At 36.2% G+C, this 23,526-nt stretch overlaps 1 protein-coding gene across 1 annotated transcript in view; it reads left to right on the forward strand.

Moving 5' to 3' along the window:
• Window positions 1-21,329, forward strand: part of LRRIQ3 (leucine rich repeats and IQ motif containing 3) — a 175,946-nt gene extending 154,617 nt beyond the window's left edge. The window contains exons 7-8 of the mRNA XM_002810699.4: window positions 1,266-1,986; window positions 20,591-21,329. Coding sequence (XP_002810745.2) covers window positions 1,266-1,986; window positions 20,591-20,744 — 875 coding nt within the window. The 3' untranslated portion in view covers window positions 20,745-21,329. The remainder of the gene's footprint in view (window positions 1-1,265; window positions 1,987-20,590) is intronic.
• Window positions 21,330-23,526: the final 2,197 nt, after the last annotated feature.

The raw sequence follows: 23,526 nt of genomic DNA on the forward strand, positions 1-23,526 counted from the left end.
AAGAAGCATAACTTTTATACTTGTATTTGTCACCTGATTCTGAATTCATTAGTAGGTCTGTCAAAAAGTAAATATGCAAACAACAATGTGATTTAATTTATTGTATTAATTAGGTTGGGTATAGTAACAAATAGACCCAGAAATGTATATTGACTGAAACATAATTACTTTTGATTTCTGGCTTCATGAGTGACCCAACTTGGATGATTCTGGTCCATGAGCAGTTTTTTCAACAAGTGATTCAGGCAGGCAAGCGGCTTCTATCTTATGGTTCCACCATCTTTTGGGGTTTCATTCTCATCTCTACGTAGTGGAAAGAAGGTGCACATTGTTTCTTAAAACAATCCCTTGGACAAGGAATGACACATAGCAATTGTGTTCACACTCTATTAAAAAGAACTTAGCCCATGGTCACACAAAGGAAAGCAAAGGAAGCTAAGAGTTTTAGTATTTTTGTCTGTCCAAAAAAGGGAAAAACAATTGATGGCTGCTATTATTTTCCACTAGAGTTAAGAAAAATAAGGTAAAATGGATTATAATGCCCTTTGCAAATATGACATACTAATAACTTGTTAAATGTGGCCTAAGGCTGCCTCTGTTCCTTGAGTCCTTATATAATGAATTGCAACCTAACTTAGTATGTAAACAAACTGAAAGCCTAACTTAGGGGTATATTTTTGTAAAAGATAAGTAAGTCATAGCCAATCACAGCAGCCAAGCTTCAGCCAATCACAGGCCACCAACTGATACGATTATGTCCAAATAAGGCAAAATTGAACCATAACCAATCAAGCTGTTTCTATATTTCTTCCATTTTCTATCTATAAATACTCCCTGCTCATTTATTACGCAGAGTTTTCTAAATTTTCACTGGTTCTCGGTGCTACCCAGTTCATGAATTATTCTTTGCTTAATTAAACTTTGTTTCTTTTAGCAAACTATATGAAAAAATAATACGTGTGGTTAAGTAGTACTAAGTATGTGATAAGATGCTGCTATTAAGTCAGTGTAAGTTAAGTAATTGTGGAAGATAATACAGAAAATATAAGAATTAGATTCAGTGCATTTCTATGTGAAAATGTTTTAATAGTGATTTTCTTCTCCAAAGTTACTATTAAATCACAAGTTGAAAAGGTACTTGGGGAAAATTCTTCTTAGTAAAGTAAATAACAGGTTCTTATCAAGTTTATTGATATATTTGGACAGAAAATAAAATGTGCTTAGCTCTCATATAATGTATGATATTTGTGTTCTGTTTGATGTAGGTCAGGAGTCTGAAGATGAAATTGTGGGTGAACAATTGGATACCAGTTTTAGGATATCAGTTTTCAAACTACCCATATACACTTCAGGTTCATTGAAGAATAATGCAGTATTGAGAGAGAAAAAACAAGATTTTTTTCCTCCATATCCTCAGCCAATCTTTACTACTCATCCAAAGCCAATCATTAAAAAAGACATACGATTGGAGAGGAGTATGAAAGAGTTTTTTGCAACACAGAGAGCTGGTATGAAACTCCGAACATTTAGTGATATTGACAAATATTACACAGAACAAAAGAAGCAGGAATGCCATAAAGAAAAAGTAAGAGTTGTAGCCATGGCACAAGTTGCTCGAGAAAGAGTTAGAGTAACTGTTAATGAACATTTGAATCAGAAAAAATATGCTACACAAAAGCTAATTGAAGAAAATAAAGAGGCAATTCAGAACAGTTTACGACAAGTTTGGCAAAACAGATTCAACTACCTTGAAAAAGCTAGAGAGAGAAGAGCTCTGTTTCTAAAAGAAAAATCCCAAAAGGCTGCAGAGCGTTTATTAGTTCAAAACTTAAATAATGAGCGCACTCTTTTGACCAGAGGACTACTTAAAATTGACATACTGAAGAAGAATGAGGCTGTCCTAAAAGAGAAAAGCCTGATTGTTAAGCAAAAACTAAAAGCAGAAAAATATGGAAAGAATTTACTTAAAGAAATGAAAAAAGTTAGGTAGGTACAATTTAGATATAATAGAAGCATTTAAATCAATTACATATGAATATTGCATGCTAAATTTTAAGATCTAATAATTAGTATTCTGTTTATAACATAGTACATTCTACTTTGAAAAATTAAAACAAAGAACAAATCATGTACTATTACCAAAGATAAGGCAATAAAATAACTCTGTCTTTCCCCATCTCTCCACCTGTGCAACAAAACCTATCTACCTCTTAGTTATGAGTTGTTCTTATTATCACAAATGGCATCATCATCAGCCTCTTGACCAGTGCTATCAACCTCAGTTTTTTTGCAACAAAGTCTTCGTTGCCAATATCTAATGTTTTTCTACTCACTTTACTTCTAAAAGGAGTCTCAAAAGGATCCTTCCTTGTCAATATGACTCCTCCTATTCTAACTTAGGCTCTCATAATCTCTCCACGAATTCACATTATTCTTCCAACTGAGATCTTCATTCCTATTCTTCATCTTTTCATCAACCCAAGTCTTTTCTCTGGCCTACAAACCTCAACAGTCTTTAAAATAAAGTTCTGATCACATCACTTCCTATTTAAATATGTTAATAGCTTGCAATTGTTCACAGAATAAAACTGAATTTGCTCTAAATGGTATTTCAGACAATGTGCTCTGTTCTTTCTGGTCTAGACTTATCTCACGCTAAATTTTCTGCTATAAATTCCTCCCTCCTCCCTCTAGCAGCACTCTGCTCTAAACAGAATATTCTCTACTCCCTACCCAACTTTATAGTCTCTTATTCCTATGCCTTTACTGATACTATCCCCTTTTTTCTCAAATGTGTACTCCTCAAGAGCACTACAAGCTCACAATGTTAATGTTGTCTAGATATTATTATGCAACACAAGCCTCTATGTTATTGTGCAAATCAGAATGCTTTGCTGTGTTCTAATTGGTGAGAAGGTGGTGCCTACATGTGAAGAAAAAGACACTCTTTTCTCCCGGGAAGTGCCTCACAAGTGGCTGCTTCTTGACTGTGTGTGACCTTGTTTTGTACCTACTTGCCCTCATCATACAATGCATGAACTGCACAACCACTGGTAAAATTTATACTTTTATTACCCATCCTTTAGCAACCAACTCAAAGGCATTTTCACTTTTAATCTTACCAACTGCTCCTCCAGTCTGAATTAGTCTCTTTAATTTTGTGGTGATTTTATATACTTTATTGGAATCTCCATGTTACCAGTTATAACCAGAGAGCTTTTATCATAGTTGCATGGTTGGCTTACGAAGTCTTTTTTTTAATTCTTTATTTTTTATTTATTTTAGTTTAAATTCCAGGATAAAAGTGTAGAACGTGTAGGTTTGTTACATAGATACAAGTGTGCCATGGTGGTTTGCTGCACCTATCAACCCGTCATCTAGGTTTTAATCTCCGCATGCATTAGCTATTTGTCTTAATACCCTCTCCCCCCCTCACCCCCAACCGCCCAACTGGCCCCAGTGTGTGTTGTTTCCCTCCCTATGTACATGTTTTCTTGTTGTTCAACTCCTACTTATGAGTGAGAACATGCAGTGTTTGGTCTTCTTTTTCTGTGTTAGTTTGCTGAGGTTGATGGCTTCCAGCTTTATCCATGTCTCCCTGCAAAGGACATGATCTCATTCTTTTTGTGGCTGCATAGTATTCCATGGTGTATATGTACCACATTTTCTTTATCCAGTCTGTCACTGATGGACATTTGGGTTGGTTCCATGTCTTTGCTATTGTAAATAGTGCTGCAATAAACATACGTGTGCATGTGTTTTTATGGTAGAATGATCTATATTCCTTTGGGTATATACCCAGTAATGGGATTGCTGGGTCAAATGGTATTTCTGGGTCTAGATACTTGAGGAATCTCCACACTGTCTTCCACAATGGTTGAACTAATTTACATACCCATCAACAGCATAAAAGCATTCCTATTTCTCCACAGCCTCACTAGCATCTGTTGTTTCTTGACTTTTTAATAATCGCCATTCTGACTGGTGTGAGTTGCTATCTCATTGTGGATTTGATTTGCATTTCTCTAATCATCAGTGATGTTGAGCTTTTTCCATATGTTTGTTCACCACATAAATGTGTTCTTTTGAGAAGTGTCTGTTCATATCCTTTGCCCACTTTTTGATGGGTTTTTTTTTCTTGTAAATTTGTTTACATTCCTTGTAGATTCTGGATATTAGCCCTTTGTCATATGGATGGATTGCAAAAATTTTGTCCCCTTCTCTAGGTTGGCTGTGCTCTCTGATGATAGTTTATTTTGCTGTGCAGAAGCTCCTTAGCTTAATTAGATCCCATTTGTCAATTATGGCTTTTGTTGTCATTGCTTCTGGTGTTTTGGTTATGAAGTCTTCACCCATGCCTATGTCCTGAATGGTATTGCCTAGGTTTTCTTCTATGGTGTTTATGTTTTTGAATTTTACATGTAGGTCTTTAATCCGTCTTGAGTTAATTTTTGTATAAGACATAAGGGAGGGGTCCAGTTTCAGTTTTCTGCATATGGCTAGCCAGTTTTCCCAGCACCATGTATTAAATAGGGAATCCTTCACCCGTTGCTTGTTTTTGTCAGGTTTGTTGAAGATCAGATGGTTGTAGATGTGTGGTGTTATTTCTGAGATCTCTGTTCTGTTCCATTGGTCTATATATCTGTTTTGTTACTAGTACCATGCTGTTTTAATTACTGTAGCCTTGTAGTATAGTCTGAAGTCAGGTAGCGTTATGTCTCCAGCTTTGTTCTTTTTGCTTAGGTTTGTCTTGGCTGTATGGGCTCTTTTTTGGTTCCATATGAAATTTAAAGTAGTTTTTTCTAATTCTGTGAAGAATGTCAATGGTAGTTTGATGGAAAAGTATTGAATCTATAAATTACTTTGGGCAGTATGGCTGTTTTCATGATCTTGAGTCGTCTTATCCATGAGGATGGAATGTATTTCCATTTGTTTCCTCTCTTATTTCCTTGAGCAATGGTTTGTAGTTCTCCTTGAAGAGGTCCTTCACATCCTTTGTTAGCTGTATTCCTACATATTGTATTCTGTTTGTAGCAATTGTGAATGGGAGTTCTTCATGATTTGGCTCTCTGCTTGTCTGTTGTTGGTGTATAGGAGTGCTTGTGATTTTTGCACATTGATTTTGTATCCTGAGACTTTGCTGAAGTTGCTTATCAGCTTAAGGAGTTTGTGGGCTGAGACAATAGGGTTTTCTAAAGATAGAATCATGTTGTCTGCAAACAGAGACAATTTGACTTCCTGTCTTCCTATTTGAATACCTTTTATTTCTTCTTCTTGCCTGACTGCACTGGCCAGAACTTACAATACCATATTGAATAGGAGTTGTGAGAGAGGGCATCCTTGTCTTGTGCCAGTTTTCAAAGGAATGCTTCCAGCTTTTGCCCATTCAATTTGATATTGGTCATGGGTTTGTCATAAATAGCTCTTATGAGATATGTTCCATCAATACCTAATTTATTGAGAGTTTTTAACATGAATGGATGTTGAATTTTATTGAAGGCCTTCTCTGCATCTATTGGGATAATCATGTGGCTTTTGTCATTGGTTCTGTTTATGTGGTGGATTACATTTATTGATTTGCATATGTTGAACCAGCCTTGCATCCCAAAGATGAAGCCAACTTGATCATCATGGACAAGCATTTTGATGTGCCGCTGGATTCAATTTGCCAGTATTTTGTTGAGGATTTTCACATTGATGTTCATCAGGGATATTGGCCTGAAATTTTCTTTTTTTGTTGTGATCTCCGCCAGGTTTTGGTATCAAGATGATGCTTGCCTCCTAAAATGAGTTAAGGAGGATTCCCTCTTTTTCTATTATTTGGAACAGTTTCAGAATGAATGATACCAGCAACTTTTTGTACCTCTTGTAGAATTCTGTTGTGAATCTGTCTGGTCCTGTGCTTTTTTTTTCGGTTGGTAGTTATTAATTACTGCCTCAATTTCAGAACTTGTTATTGGTCTATTCAGGATTTCAACTTCTTCCTGGTTGTCTTGTGAGGTGTATGTGTCCAGGAATTTTTCCATTTCTTCCAGATTTTCTCATTTATTTTGTAAAGTTGTTTTAGTATTCTCTTTTTTGTAGTTTGTATTTCTGTGGGGTCAGTGGTGATATCCCCTTTATCATTTTTTATTGTGTCTATTTGATTCTTCTCTCTTTTCTTCTTTATTAGTCTAGCTAATGGTCTATTTATTTTGTTAATTTTTTCAAAAAAAAAACAACTCTTGGATTCCTAGATTTTTTGGAGGGTTTTTCGTGTCTTTGTCTCCTTCAGTTCTGTGCTGATCTTAGTTATTTCTTGTCTTCTGCTAGCTTTAGGATTTGTTTGCTCTTGCTTCTCTAGCCAACCCCCCACCTTTTTTTATGAAATGGATTTTCACTCTCGAAGCCCAGGCTGGAGTGCAATGGCATGATCTTGGCTCACTGCAACCTCTGCCTCCCAGGTTCAAGGAATTCTCCTGCCTCAGCATCCCAAGTAGCTGGGATTACAGGCTTGCGCCACCATGCCTGGCTAATTTTTTGTATTTTTAGTAGAGATGAGGTTTCACCATCTAATTCAGGCTGGTCTTGAACTCCTGACCTCAGGTGATCCACCCACCTTGGCCTCCCAAAGTGCTGGGATTACAGGCATGAGCCACCATGTCTGGCCTCTAGCTCTTTTAATTCTGATCTTAGGGTATCATTTTGTGATCTTTCTACGGCTTTCCGATGTAGGTATTTAGTGCTATAAATTTCCCTGTTAATACTGCTTTAGCTGTGTCCCAGAGATTCTGGTATGTTGTCTCTTAGTTCTCATTGGTTTCAAATAACATTGATTTCTGCCTTAATTTCATTATTTACTTGGGAGTCATTCAGAAGCATGTTGTTCAATTTCCATGTAATTGTGTGGTTTTGAGTGAGTGTCTTAATCCTGAGCTCTAATTTGATTGCACTGTGGTGTGAGAGACTGTTTGCTATGATTTCAGTTCTTTTGCATTTGCTGAGGATGGTTTTACTTCCAATTATGTGGTCAATTTTAGAATAAGTGCCATGTGGCACTGAGAAGAATGTATATTCTGTTGATTTGGTGTAGAGAATTCTGTAGATGTCTATTAGGTCCACTTGATCCAGAGCTGTGTTAAAGTCCTGAATATCCTTGTTAATTTTATGTCTCATTAATCAGTCTAATATTGACAGTAGGGTATTAAAGTCTCCCACTATTATGTGTGGGAGACTATGTCTCTTTGTAGGTCTCTAAGAACTTGCTTTATGGATCCAGGTGCTGCTGTATTGGGTGCATATATATTTAGGATAGTTAGCTCTTCTTGTTGCATTGATCTCTTTACCATTATGTAATGCCCTTCTTTGTCTTTTTTATTTTTGTTGGTTTAAAGTCTGTTTTGTCAGAGACTAGGATTGCAACACTTGCTTTTTGTTTTCTTTTTTCCTTTCCATTTGCTTGGTAAATCTTCCTCCATTCCTTTATTTTGAGCCTATGTGTGTCTTTGCACGTGAGATGGGTCTCCTGAACACAGCACACCGATGGGTCTTGACTCGTTATCCAATTTGCCAGTCTGTGTATTTTAATTGGGGCATTTAGCCCATTTACACTTGAGGTTAATATTGTTATGTGTGAATTTGATCCTGTCATCATGATGCTATCTGATTATTTTGCACACTAGTTGGTACAGTTTCTTCATAGTGTCATTGGTCATTATATTTTGGTGTGTTTTTGCAGTGGCTTGTACTGGTTTTTCCTTTCCATATTTAGTGCTTCCTTCGGGAGCTCTTGCAAGGCAGGCCTGGTGGTGATGAAATCCCTCAGCATTTGCTTGTCTAGAAAGGATTTTATTTCTCCTTCACTTATGAAGCTTAGTTTGGCTGAATATGAAATTCTGGGTTGAAAATTCTTTTCTTTAAGAATGATGAATATTGGCCCCCACTCTCTTTTGGCTTGTAGGGTTTCTGCTGAGAGGTCCACTGTTAGTCTGATGTGCTTCCCTTTGTAGATTACCTGGCCTTTCTCTCTGGCTGCCCATATGTGTCTTGGGATTGATCTTCTCGTGGAGTATCTTAATGGTGTTCTCTGTATTTCCTGAATTTGAATGTTAGCTTTTCTTGCTAGGTTTGGGAAGTTCTCCTAGATAGTATCCTGACATGTGTTTTCCAGCTTGGTTCCCTTCTCCCCATCTCCTTCAGGTACTCCAATCAGTCTTAGGTTCATTTTTTTTTACATAGTCCCATATTTCCCAGAGATTTTGTACATTCCTTTCATTATGTTTTCTCTAATCTTGTCTTCATGACTTATTTCAGCAAGGTAGTCTTCAAACTCTGATATCCTTTCTTCTACTTGGTCGATTCACCTATTGATACTTGTGTATGCTTCACTAAGTTCTCGTGCTATGTTTTTAGCTCCATCAGGTCATTTATGTTCCTCTCTAAACTGGTTATTCTAGTTAGCACCTTCTCTAACTTTTTATCAAGGTTCTTAGCTTCTTTGCTAAGAACTTTAGCACATGCTTCTTTAGCTTAGTGGCGTTTATTATTACCCATCTTCTGAAGCCTACTTCTGTCAATCCATCCATCTCATCCTCTGTCCAGTTCTGCACCCTTGCTGGAGAGGCATTATGATCATTTGGAGGAGAGGAGGAACTCTGGCCTTTTGGTTTTGCAGCATTTTTTTCACTGATTCTTTCTCATCTTCATGAGTATGTCTAGTTTTGATGTTTGAGGCTGCTGACCCTTGGATAGGGGTTTTGTTGGGAATTCTTTTTTGCTGATGCTATTGTTGTTGTTTTATGTTTGATTGTTTTTATTTCAATGGTCAGGTCCCTCTTCTGTAGGGCTGCTGAGGTTTGCCAGAGGTTCACTTCAAGCACTATTCATCTGGTTCACTCCTGTGCCTGGAGATGTCACTTGAGGAGGTTGGAGAACAGCAAAGATGAGTGCCTGCTTCTTCTTTTGGGGTCTCTGACCTCGAGAGGCACCTACCTGATCTCAGTAGGAATGCTTATGTATAGGGTGTCTGACAATCCCTGTTTAAGAGTCTCACCCAGTTGAGTGGCACAGGGAGCAGGACCTGTTTAACGAAGCACTTTGACCATCCCTTGGTGAAAGGTGTGTTTTGCTGGGGGGAAACCCACTTGTCTGGGCTGCCCAAATTCCTCAGAACTAGCAGGAGGAAAAGTTAAGTCTGCTGGTCTGCAGAGACTGTGGCCACCCCTCACCCTAGGGGCTCAGGCCCAGGGAGATCAGACTTCTGTCCCTGAGCCCCTGGCTGGAGTTGTTGGAGTTCCTGCAGGGAGGCCCCACCCAGTGAGGAGGGAAAGGTCCGGGTCGGGCCTGAAGAGGCATTCTGGCTGCAGTCTGCCACAGCCGGTGTGTTGGGCTGTGGGGGATACCTCTTGGGACCAAGCCACCCAGCCTCCCTGGCTCCATCAGGGGAAAAGCATATCCTGGAGCTATAGAGATGGCTGCTGCCCTATACCCGCCCTGGGAGCTTAATGTGTTAGGCAGCTATCAGTCCCAGTGTTGGCTGGTGCCCCTCCCCTAAGGACCTCAGGCAGCTTAGACAGTAGGCAGTGGCACCTGTGATGCTGGTTGCCCCTCCCCTGGGAGGCTTAAGCAGATTCTAGTTGAGTGGCTGTTGAGAATCTGCATGGCTTCCCGGTGGCATGGGTTCATGAGTGGGATCCTCCAATCCTTGGGTTGCACAGTTCCATGGAAAAAGCACGCTTTCCTAGGCTGGGTAGCACACTCACCATCTCCCTTGACTGGGGTGTGGAGGCTCCCCTGCCTCGTGTGGCCCTTAGGTGGGCCACCACAGCACACTGCTCTTCCTTCCTCTCCGTGCGTCATACCAGCTGCCTAGTCAGTTCTTGTTTTTTTGTTGTTGTTGTTTGTTTTTCATTTTGTTTTGAGACATAGTTTCACTCTTGTTGCCCAAGCTGGAGTGCAATGGCACGATCTTGGCTCACTGCACCCTTCGCCTCCCAAATGATTCTCCTGCCTCAGCCTCCTGAGTATGGGATTACAGGCGTCTGCCACCACACCCAGCTGTTTTTTGTATTTTTAATAGAGACAGGGTTTCACCATGTTGGCCAGGCTGGTCTCCAACTCCTGACCTCAGGTGATCCGCCCCCCTCAGCCTCCCAAATTGCTGGGATTACAGGTGTGAGTCACCTCACCTGGCCCTAGTCAGTTTTGATGAAGACCCTGCATACCTCAGTTGCCAGTGCAGGATTCAGAGGCGGTTATGGTTCTTTTTGATGACAGCCTCCAATCACCGCTGCTTCTAGTCAGCCATTTCGGCCCCACCCCCTCAAGAAAATAATCAAGTCTTTGTATTATTCACTCCATCTTTCTATTTCAATGCCCACTATAGTACCTAGTTAACAAATTTATTCAACACATATTTCTTGAGGAAAGTAGGCAAGAACCTCAATTAGTAAAGGTTGTATATAAACTCATTTAAGTCATATAACAACCACCGAGAAGAGAGTGCTTTTTATGTATTTGTACTTAAGTCATTTAGAATAAGAAGCAATGTATATTTTTTCTAAATGCTTTTACAATGAAGATAAATAATCAGAATAATATTAAACACAGAGTAAAAATGTAATTAACCAAGTTACGAAAGTAGCTTCACTAATCATTAGACTAAGTAAACTTCTTAGTACAAGTGCTTAATTCATGGCAGTAAATTTGCCCTGCACATTTTTTCTGCCCCTCTGTGATCACTGGTGCTTCTACTAAGTAGTACCTACCTTCAATTCAAATAATTCAAGTAGTAATTCATTTCTAGCTCTTGAAGAGTTCTCTTACAGGTGACGTAGGCACGTAAAGATCATTTGGCCCAAGAAACTGAAAATTGAGGTGGGAAATATGGCAAAAAGCAATGAGATTAACAGAGTTACGTAATAATACCAGCAATAACACAAACACTACAAATAGACAATTAAAATTTCAAGTACATTAATAGGTTTATGGCTGACACTTCTATAACAAAGACAGATTAGCAAGAAAAAGGCATAACAAATTTATTTCATCAAAATATTATGTGACCTAGAAGCTTTCTAAAATGAAGACCCAGGGACAGCTATTATTATGCTTAGATTTGATGAAGAATAGACAATTTTGTAGAAGTATGATTGGAACAAAAAGAAAAGGGTATGACCTAATGGTAATGAACTGGGGATGAGGAGTACCAAGCAAGGCCTGTTTGTTCAGCTTCTTCTTGGCCTTTCTATGTAATATTCCTTCCCTCCTGGTTTAAAGTATGGCACTTGTCACAGTGTTTAAAAGAGAGGAGGCAGAAGTTGAGAGCAATCTTTCTGCTTCTGCAAGTTTCTCAGTTTCCTTCAGCTTAAAATACATAGTGTGCCAATGTGCCATATTTGGGGGCAGCATTTTTTGCTACTCCAAAATCAAAACCTTCAAAGAGAAGCCTTAACTAAACCAGAGTGTTACTTCACTTAAATTCTCCCTTGCCCTGCCATACAAAGATGAATAAGATATGCTTGATCCTCCAAGAACTCAGTCCAGTGGCAAACATAAGCATACATTTCAATTGTTACAAAAAATAGTAGTAGGAGAAGTACTATTGTTGATTCACATTGGAAAAGCAGAGAGGTGAGAGGATACCATTATAGTAGACAGGTAAGGCAAGGAGAAGAGGATAAGCAAAGTTGGAAAGTTCAAAATAGGTGAAGCTAGGGGAGATCAAGGAGATCGTGAATATTCCTGTATCTATAGCAGAAAGTTTATGAAGAGTAGTTGACGGTGCAATTGCTTGAGAAACATCAACTTTATTAAAAAGAGCATCTAAGTCTCAGTAGACAGTTGTGCAGTAAAGACCATTAGGATTCCTACCAGAAAGATACATTGCATTTTACACATGTATTTTACCATAAAACTTTCCTTTCAAGAAATATCTCAGAAAATAATTCTTAGGACACACTTTGGACAAAACTTTCTCAAACAATTGCAAAAATAGAAATTGTCTTATGGTGGAGGTTTTAAAATTTTAAACCAAATTTGGTAAAGTAGGAGCTTTGTTGACTCAAAATATTTTAACTTACAGTTAGTAAATTTAAATTTTATTAGTTGCCAAGGAACATTTTTAAGAACATAAAACCATGACCCATATAAATATAAAATGAGCACATGCCAAAGGTATCATTTAACTCATTAAAGAATAAATAAGTTGTGAGAATTCAAAGAGCATTTATCTATCTATCTATATATTATATCTATGTCTATGTTTATGTCTACTCCTATGTCTATATTGATATTGGCAATCAAAAATGCTAAATTAAGTTCACAGATAGGTGCAAAACTAGTCAATATTCACTGGGCATTAATCAAACCTAACTTAGCTGAACACAATTATTTATATCTCTATAAACAAGAATCATTTGTATTGCTCATAGTTTTTCTTAATTTAGAGTTGTAAAATTGTTCAAGGAGATTGAAAGGCACAGATAGTTCTGAAGGGTGTACTAGCCAGGACTCCGAGTAATTTTATTTTAGCCTTTCAAAGTCTTTCACACATTTTTTCTCTGATAGTAGATTGAAACTGATCAGCCACAGTTTTATCCTAGTGGTATTTCAAATGGCCAAATTATGTATATATGTATTTAAGGCTTGTATAGAAACACTTAAGAGATCTTCAGAACTGCTTATTTTATTTAAAATTTTAAACAGCATCATTTTTAAAAGCCTGTGCTAGAAAGGAGTTTTAAATAAGAAAAAGCATTTGCCTTTTCCTACTTATAAGCAATTTAAGCTATTTACTGATGTGTTTTATGTAATACTTTATTATGTATGAAAAATATTATATATTTCCCCCTCCAAATTTAAAATCATTTTCTTTAGTGTACACTTTGTGTGGGGTGTGTGTGTGTGTGTGTGTGTGTGTGTGTCTGTGTGTGCTTTGGAAATATTTTCTATAACTTATTTTAATTTAAAAAAGTATTTTGGAAAAGAAAATGAAAGCTAGTATGATGTATTAAAATACAAATCTAGTGCAAGTCAATCTAATTTAATCAGCTTAGTTTTTTCACAGTAAATTGAATGTCTGGCCATAATTAATTTTTAAGGAATACAGACTCAAACCAGCATCCTAATATATGTTAACTGAATTATCTTCTCTCATAAGCTACTGCAAAAGTATTAACCTGCAGAGAACATAAGAATAGGGCAATGTTTTGGTTATGTGAGTAGTATGTCCCAGCAGGCATCTTTGAGTTTTACTCTAAATATTTTCAAATAAAGATTAGGTATCAATATACAGAAAGAAGCTGTGATCAAAAAGTGAAATCTAACTGGAGACTTCTGAAATTTTTCAATTCTGATACTTTTTCCGCTGATGATTCTTTATTCTCTTGACCTAAAAGCATTCTGATAAATTTCAATAACTAGTGAAGTCATTATTGAGAATGTAGCTCCCTAATCCTGCTATGTGGAATGAGAAAGAGTAAAAGAAAAAAGGGGAACCATAAAGCTCTAATTTAGAAAGTTAATAAAATACCCACAGGAGTATTTAAGCATTAATTAAAGATAGACTTTGAAATGAAAGAATCTATGTATCAGATAAAAGCTAGTCAGGGGTTTTTCTAAGATATTCATGTCTGTACTCTGAGAAAGTGATGATACTGTTCAAGCCAGGACAGCAGGGTGTCCATTTTGAAGTAGGGTATCACTTAGCATAGAAGAGCTAGAAAATAAAGTGGTTTTTCAATTACACCATCTTCAACTTGTCCTTATTTGGTCATCAATTGACCCCCCATACTACCATCTTAATTTACTGTGGTCTTTACATCATTTTGACTTATGAAGCTTTTTCTCTCCATCCAATTTCTGCCATAATCATTGTTAACTTCCAAATTCATAAGAACAGCCCTCCCAATTACCTAATATCAACATTTTTGGACACCAACAATCTTTATCCTACTGGACGTTAATAAACTGATTTCCATAGACACATACAAAGATCCTCTTATCACTTGGAACTGCCCCACCTCTTAAATCTTCAACTCCTATATATTTATTTATAACTAAAATCTATCTTTTCAACTCCTTTCTTCCTCAACTCGTTTCTTCCTTTACTTCCACCACACATATCCTCCAAATATATGGTGACACCCATCCATCAAATAACCTCCTTTATGCACTTTTATTTTCATTTCTAGTGTAGGCTCCGGGGTTCTTTAATTCAATTATTATTTTGTCCATTCTCTCCAGTGTCTCTAAAGTTCTTTCATTTCATTGCCTTGATTATGCTAAAATGTTCCTTACAACCCTCACCTTGGAACAATTCAACTATCTATCTTCATTTCCTGTATTCAGATAAAAATGTCTAGAAGAAATCAATGCCCCATAGATTTATGCCAATATTAATTTTATGGTCTCCAACTTGAGCTGCTCCCACAGTTGCTTGCTTTCTCTTGTTACCTACAAGAGCCATTTAAAATCTTCAACAGTACAGCTTTCTATTCAAACACCACTTATGCCCTCTCCTTCTCAACAAGATACTTTATCTATTTCCCAAAGAAATTTTACGACTTCAAGCTTTAATTCATTCAACTTCCTATATCCATATTTATAAAATTCTATATATTTTATATTTACCACAGTTTCCTTTTCTGCTGTCTCATGATTAGGTTTCCATTTTCCTGTTAAAAGCTAATAAACTCTCCTCTTATAATTCTTATAATCTTTAAAATCAAGTAATGTAAGGCTGCTGTGTTAGTTAGAATTATGGCTACCAAGAAGATAGATACCATGCCCTCCTTGATTCCCAGAACTATGAATATGATGAGATAGCACACCTGTGAATGTGTTGGTAAAGGGACTTTAAATATGTAATTAAGGATATTGCTTAATTAACCTTAACATAAGGAAATTATTCTGGATTATCCAGATGGGCCATTGTATCACATGAGCCTTTCAAATACAGAGACAAAAGAGAACATCAGATTCAAAGTATGAGAAAGGTTTTACATGATATTGCTGACTTAAAAATGGAGGGAAGCACAGGGAAAGAGTGATGATAAAATGAATTCTGACAACAACCACTGATCCTGGATGAGGAACCAAGACCTAAATGAGAACCACTGCTCTGGCTGACACCTTGATTTCAGCCTTGTGAGACCTAAGCAGAAAACCCAACTAGCCACAATGTGCCTGGACTTCTGACCTAACGAAACTATGAGCTATTATAAGGTGGTTGTTGTAAGCCAATACATTTATGGGTAAATTGTTATGCAGGATGAAAAATAGAGATTCCATCTTTGTTCTGTTTTCCCAAGATTGTATTGGTTGTTCTAGGACCTTTGCATTTTCATATAAATTTAAATTTTAATAAATTCAAAACATTTAAATTTAACAAATTTAAAATAAATCTGAATTAATATATATTTAAAACAAATGTAAATGTTAATTTCTAATTTCTATCGTAGAGGCTCTTGGCATATTAATTGTAATTTTATTAATCCATAGATCTACTTGGGAAAAATTGACATCATAGTAATATTATCTTATAATCTTTGAGATGATATAACTCCCCATTAATTTAGATCTTTTTAAATTTCTTTCAGCAATATTTTATCATTTTTAGGTATAGACCTTGCCTATCTTTTATTACATTTATGTCTAAATATTTTATGCTTTTCTGGTCACAGTGTAAGTGGAATCACTTTCTTGATTTTATTTTCCAATTGTTTGACATTGGTATACATGGATATAATGATATAATTGATTATTTCATATTTCTCATTCTCTAAGACTTTTTTATATATTTTTATTATTATACTTTAAGTTCTAGGGTACATGTGCATAACGTGCATGTTTGTTACATATGTATACATGTGCCATGTTGGTGTGCTGCACCCATTAACTCCTCATTTACATTAGGTGTATCTCCTAATGCTATCCCTCCCCTCTCCCCCCACCCCACAACAGTCCCCGAAGTGTGATGTTCCCCTTCCTGTGTCCAAGTGTTCTCATTGTTCAATTCCCATCTATGAGTGAGAACATGCGGTGTTTGGTTTTTTGTCCTTGTGATAGTTTGCTGAGAATGATGGTTTCCAGCTTCATCCATGTTTCTACAAAGGACATGAACTCATCATTTTTTATGGCTGCATAGTATTCCATGGTGTATATGTGCCACATTTTCTTAATCCAGTCTATCATTGTTGGACATTTGGGTTGGTTCCAAGTCTTCGCTATTGTGAATAGTGCTGCAATAAACATACGTGTGCAAGTGTCTTTATAGCAGCATGATTTATAATCCTTTGGGTATATGCCCAGTAATGGGATGGCTGGGTCAAATGGTATTTCCAGTTCTAGATCCCTGAGGAATCGCCACACTGTCTTTCAAAATGGTTGACCTGGTCTACAGTCCCACCAACAGTGTAAAAGTATTCCTATTTCTCCACATCCTCTCCAGCACCTGTTGTTTCCTGACTTTTTAATGATTGCCATTCTAACTGGTGTGAGATGATATCTCATTGTGGTTTTGATTTGCATTTCTCTGATCGCCAGTGATGATGAGCATTATTTCATGTGTCTTTTGGCTGCATAAATGTCTTCTTTTGAGAAGTGTCTGTTTATATCCTTCGCCCACTTTTTGATGGGGTTGTTTGTTATTTTCTTGTAAATCTGTTTGAGTTCTTTGTAGATTCTGGATATTAGCCCTTTGTCAGATGAGTAGATTGCAAAAGTTTTCTCCCATTCTGTAGGTTGCCTGTTCATTCTGATGGTAGTTTCTTTTGCTGTGCAGAAGTTCTTTAGTTTAATTAGATCCCATTTGTCAATTTTGGCTTTTGTTGCCATTGCGTTTGGTGTTTTAGACATGAAGTCCTTGCCCATGCCTATGTCCTGAATGGTATTGCCTAGGTTTTCTTTTAGGGTTTTTATGGTTTTAGGTCTATCATTTAAGTCTTTAATCCATCTTGAATTAATCTTTGTATAAGGTGTAAGGAAGGGATCCAGTTTCAGCTTTCTACATATGGCTAGCCAGTTTTCCCAGCACCATTTGTTAAATAAGGAATCATTTCCCCATTTCTTGTTTTTGTCAGGTTTGTCAAAGATCAGATAGTTGTAGATGTGTGGCATTATTTCTGAGGGCTCTGTTCTATTCCATTGGTCTACATCTCTGTTTTGGTACCAGTACCATGCTGTTTTGGTTACTGTAGGCTTGTAGTATAGTTTGAAGTCAGGTAGCGTGATGCCTCCAGCTTTGTTCTTTTGGCTTAGGATTGACTTGGCAATGCAGGCTCTTTTTTGGTTCCATATGAACTTGAAAGTAGTTTTTTCCAATTCTGTGAAGAAAGTCATTGGTAGCTTGATGGGGATGGCACTGCATCTATAAATTACCTTGGGCAGTATGGCCATTTTCATGATATTGATTATTCCTATCCATGAGCATGGAATGTTCTACCATTTGTTTGTGTTCTCTTTTATTTCGTTGAGCAGTGGTTTGTAGTTCTCCTTGAAGAGGTCCTTCACATCCCTTGTAAGTTGGATTCCTAGGTATTTTATTCTCTTTGAAGCAATTGTGAATGGGAGTTCACTCATGATTTAGCTCTCTGTTCAAATAAACTAGAAAATCTAGAGGAAATGGATAAATTCCTTGACACATACACCCTCCCAAGACTAAACTAGGAAGAAGTTGAGTCTCTTAATAGACCAATAACAGGCTCTGAAATTGAGGCAATAGTTTATAGCTTACCAACCAAAAAAAGTCCAGGACCAGACAGATTCACAGCCAAATTCTACCAGAGGTATAAGGAGGAGCTGGTACCATTCCTTCCTAAACTATTCCAATCAATAGAAAAAGAAGGAATCCTCCCTAACTCATTTTATGAGACCAGCATCATCCTGATACCAAAGCCTGGCAGAGACACACACAAAAAAGAGAATTTTAGACCAATATCCCTGATGAACATCGATGCAAAAATCCTCAATAAAATACTGGCATACTAAGTCCAGCAGCACATCAAAAAGCTTATCCACCATGATCAAGTGGGTTTCATCCCTGGGATGCAAGGCTAGTTCAACATACTCAAATCAATAAACATAATCCAGCATATGAACAGAACCAAAGACAAAAACCACATGATTATCTCAATAGATGCAGAAAACGCCTTTGACAAAATTCAACAACCTTTCATGCTAAAAACTCTCAATAAATTACCTCAAAATATTAAGAGCTATTTATGACAAACCCACAGCCAATATCATACTGAATGGGCAAAACCTGGAAGCATTCCCTTTGAAAACTGGCACAAGACAGGGATGCACTCTCTCACCACTCCTATTCAACATAGTGTTGGAAGTTCTGGCCAGGGCAATCAGGCAGGAGAAAGAAATAAAGGGTATTCAATTAGGAAAAGAGGAAGTCGAATTGTCCCTGTTTGCAGATGACATGATTGTATATCTAGAGAACCCCCTTGTCTCAGCCCAAAATTTCCTTAAGCTGATAGGCAACTTCAGCAAAGTCTCAGGATACAAAATCAATGTGCAAAAATCCTTAAGACTTTTAAACAGTTCTTTTACTTACATTTTCTTCACAGCTTATAATGTTTATCTGTAGGAGGGCTATTTTAGTACATTTATTGACTTAATTAGTATCCTTAATTACATGTGCAAGATTCCTTTGCTATGATTTCTACACTGCTACATGTCCAGACCTGACTACTCTCCTGATTTCTAGGCTTATAGTACTAGTAGCTAACTTTTAGCTACTACTAAAATGATTATTAAATGCTAGGCACTCCTTTATGGATTTTAAATGTGTTAGTTTATTTACTTCCTACTAAACCCTGTGAGTTGAAATGTCCTCTTTATAAAGATGAAAAAAAAATGATACAGAGAGAACTTAAATAACCTATCTAAAATCACACCAACAATACATTTCAGAGCCAAGCAGAATGGCTTTACTTCCTGTACTCTTAACTATAAGCCTTCACTTCTCTGTATTCAACATCCTGGGCATCACCACATGAATAAGTAGGCTCTTAACACTAACCATTTCCAGTCAGAACTCTAATCTTTCTTCCCATCTTGTTGCTCTACCTACATTTCTTTCTGTTGAATGCCACTATTATCCATCCAGTAAAATGAATTATTTAATGTTAGGCATTCACCTAAGAATTTTTAATGTATCAACCCACTTAGTCCTTTACCAACCCTATGAGTTAGATTATCTCCTTAACAATGAAGAAAATGAGCCAGAAAGAATATGAATATCTTGTCTAAAATCACATCATCAATAAGCTGCAGGCTTTTTAGACTTAACCCTCTCTTTCTCTCCTCAAGTTCAGATTTCTGAGTATACCTACACATAAATAAAGTATTTTATGATCTGGCCTAAATTTGTTTCTCCAGCCTTGCCTGCTCCCTTGTTCTCCTTCTCAGACTGTAAGACCCAGACAATTAGATTGATGTCAGTTCTTGGAGCATTCCAAGCTGTGCTACCCTCTCTACCTTTGTTTTGACTGTGTTCATGCTATAAAAATAATTTGAACAAAATTCTCTTCCACTTTCTGACTGGAAAATACACATCTTTCAAGATTCAGTTCAAAGGTTATTTTAACTCTAAACTCTTTTTATCTTCCCCTCCTTGCTCTTTAGTTTATATTTACCAAGTTTTTACTCAAGTTTTTCCTCACTCTGACTTGTTATGTAATGTTTTCACGATGAACCATAATCTCATTTGTATATTTATATACATTGAATTCTCTTAACTTTTGATAAGCTTCGCGTAGTTACATCATGTCATATTTATGTCTCCAGCATCTAAGGTTAGTGCCATGCATCACAATACATAATTGTTGAGTAAATAAGAATGAATGAATGAAATCTCCTAAGACCTGTGACATTTCCCCGGTTTGGCAGAGTATTAGTCCACTAGGACTGCCATAACAAAATATCACAGGCTGGGTAGCTTAAACAGTAATTTATTTTCTCCCAGTTCTGGAAGCTGGAAGTGCAAGAACAAAGTGTCAGCAGGTGTGGTTTCTGTTGAGCCCTCTCTCCTTGGCTTGCAGATGGCCACCTTTGCCTTGTGTCCTCCCATGGCCTTTCTTCTGTACACTCACATTTCTGCTGTTGCTTCCTCTTCTTATAAGTACACAAATTATATTGGATTAGGACCTACCCATATAATGTCATTTACCCTTAACTACTTCTTAAAGGCCTTATCTCCAAGTAGCCACATTCAAAGACACTGAGAGTTAGGACTTTGACATATGAATATGGTGGAATGCATTCAGTCCATTACAGAGTTGAAGAAGTAGCTTGGGTTTAGTGAGGCTTAAGTAGATGTATTTTAAGTGACGACATAGGGTAGTTTAGATGCCTCTTTGGAAATCTAAGCCATAGTTTGTGAGAATTTTTAATTATAGCTTATAGATATCTCATAAATACTTGTCTAATATGAATATTGTTTAATGATATAACCAAGTTATATAAATGGAATTCTGTCTTTCTCACTTGGATATGCCTATTTTGAAGACATCTAATTATCATCATTAACAGTCTAATAGATTGCATGGTTTCAGTATTTAAAAGTATCTCATTCTATTACCTTTCTTTCTCCTCTTAGGTCTCGAGAAATATATAAAAGACATTGTGAAGAAAAATTTGTTATGGATATGATTGCCTTTGAAAAAGCCTGTGAAAGACTTCAAGATGCTAAAACAAAAGTAGCAATTGTGAAAACAAATTTAGACTTTGAAGTTCCCAATGGACTGATATAATGAATCAATGCCAGATCACATCCTATGATCATCTTAAATTATAGTCATTATTTTTAGTTGAAGGAATTTGAAATAATACTCTAAAGCAAGAAATACTCTACATCACAAGATGGATTTATATATAAATCTTCTAAAAATATAAAGATTAGTTAAAATGTTTCTCTTATTGGTCATAATTTAACTTAAAGTTGACTTAGCACCTCTGAAAAATTTCTTAGATCAGATGCCTAAGGAACAATTAAACTGATTTTATTTATTGCAGACAATGTTGCAATTACATTGCTGATGTTCTGTTTCATATTCTTTCTAAATATAGCAATTCATAAGCTAATTTAGGTTTTTCTGGAAACCTTAGAATAGTAATTTCTACTCCAACTGCTGACTTTTATTAAGACACTGTGTACGTTGATGACTTTTATTACCTGCTTTTATATATTTAATTATATTTCCTGCTTATTTTGTTAAAACAATTTCTGAATTTATTTTTTAAAATATGGTTTCAATATTTTGTCGGTGATATATGCTGTTATAAAAATTCAGAAAATATGAACTATGAAAAGTAAATTAAACATTCTTATCACCTTTCTTGAAGACTGTAAGATTTTTGTATATTTACTTTTGATGGGTTTGCCCTGTTTGGTATATATGTGAAGACAGGGAAAAGACAGAGGAGAGAAGCAAGAGAGAACCCATATAATTATATATTGGAATCATAAAATATACAGAAATGGTATATATTAACCATAAGTCTGTTTAATACATACCAATGGTAGAAAATTTGAAAAATAAACTTAAAAAAGACATAAAAATCCTTTGTAAAATTTGCATCCATTTTCAACAGGGATTTCATATATCTAGAAAGATGGGTGTCTCACTATAATTATGACATTGTTCACTAAATACGATGTAGCTAATGCTATTCAAAATTTCTCTTTAATACTCATTGGTTATATACGTAAGCTTTTAAAACATTGTTGCTTAAAAAATTCCCTAGATAGAAAGAACCTGGCCTCCTAAATCCCTGTTTGGAGTATGATAGAGAACACCTGTTTAGTGCTTTACATCATCCAAAAGAAAATTCAGTTATATTAAGTGCTTTGCAACCACATCAATTACATTAGGCCAGCATCTATGAGTGATTTAATCAGTAGAGAACTTGTTACCAAAATAAGAGTGCTACTATCACAAAAACCCAACGTATCTGGTACTGGCTTTGTGGGATGGTAAGAAAACCAATACTGAAGACAGAAATATGGAGACCGAGGTCTACTGATGCTATAGCCCATGTAAAGTTTTAAAAGTTATGGGTTCTGGGTGTTAGTCTCCTATACTGCCTTTAACTTCATTATTCAGATCACTTATGTCTAAAAAAATTTTTTTAGTTAAATCTAGAAAGCAATATATATATTGTTGGTTAATTTGTTTTTCTACTCCTACCCTTTCAGCCAGCGCTTTTTTAAAGATTTCTTAGAATTCTGTTGCACTCCTGCGTAGAGTAACTCTTGCCTTCAGTGCAAATTATAGACTTAAGCAGAATGATTTTTTTTAAATTTCACACACCCACACAGACACAGATCACACATATGTACAGACACATACATAATAAAAGAAAGTCTAAAGAACAATATATTATTTCTACCTCAAATACTCTCTTTAGAAGCGCTACCATATTTCTTGATTTGTTTCTGTTATTTATCTTCTACAGATTGAGCATCCCTTATCCAAATTGCTTGGGACCGGAATTGTTTCAGATTTCAGATTTTTTTTTAAATTTTGGAATATTTGCATATACATAATGAGGTATATTATGGATAGGACCAAAATTTAAACACGAAATTCATTTGTGTCTTATATACATTTGTACACATAGCTTGAATGTAATTTTATAAAACATTTTCAATAATTTGGTGCATGAAACAAAGTTTTGACCACATTTTTACTGTGACCCATCACATGAGGTCAGGTGTGGAATTTCCCACTTGTGTCATGTCAGGTGTCAAAAAGTTTTGGACTTCGGAACATTTTGATTTCAGATTTTCAGATTAGGGATGCTTGACCTATAATAGCACGTCCCATCCCATTCAAGTTAGAACATTAATGGTTCTTGAAAACCATGATTATATGACTTCTTCCTTGACTCCAGTTATTTTTCACTCCTGGCCAATATGCTCCATATCACAAATGTCACCTGCATAATTTTTAACAAAATCTAATACCCCAACACTATGATCCATAGAAATTGGGCTAATCCTTCCAATTAGATGTATTTTACACTTTCTTCTGAGTCACTATAACAATTTAAAATATTGTATTTCAATTATAATAGCAGCATTATTTTTGAAAAGTAGAAAATGTATTTAAATTATAAAATGAAAGTAATAGCCTATGACCCACAGATAACCACTGTTAATATTTTGGGTTCTTTTTCTAGGTTTAGGGGTATATGTATGTATGTGTGTTGTTCTGTTTACTGATCTCTTTCTCTTGCTTCTCACGCAACTTCTCCACCCTACCCTGTCACTTTCTGGGTCACTGACACTTAAACAATTGTTGGCTGAGCTCTTCCTGTCTTTGTCTTCATCCATAATTCTACGGTAACTTTCACACATAAAACAAATGAGACATACGAGCACCACCTATACATTCAAACATATACATTTTCTGACCAACAGTTTTATTGTAAGTAATATATCATAATGGATGAGTCTATACAGAGTGATTCAGCAGACTTCTAGCTAGCATAAGTAGCAGCAAACACATTCATACTGGGGAAGAGATCCTA

Source organism: Pongo abelii, chromosome 1 (genome assembly GCF_028885655.2).
Source record: "Pongo abelii isolate AG06213 chromosome 1, NHGRI_mPonAbe1-v2.0_pri, whole genome shotgun sequence".
Lineage (NCBI taxonomy): Eukaryota > Metazoa > Chordata > Mammalia > Primates > Hominidae > Pongo > Pongo abelii.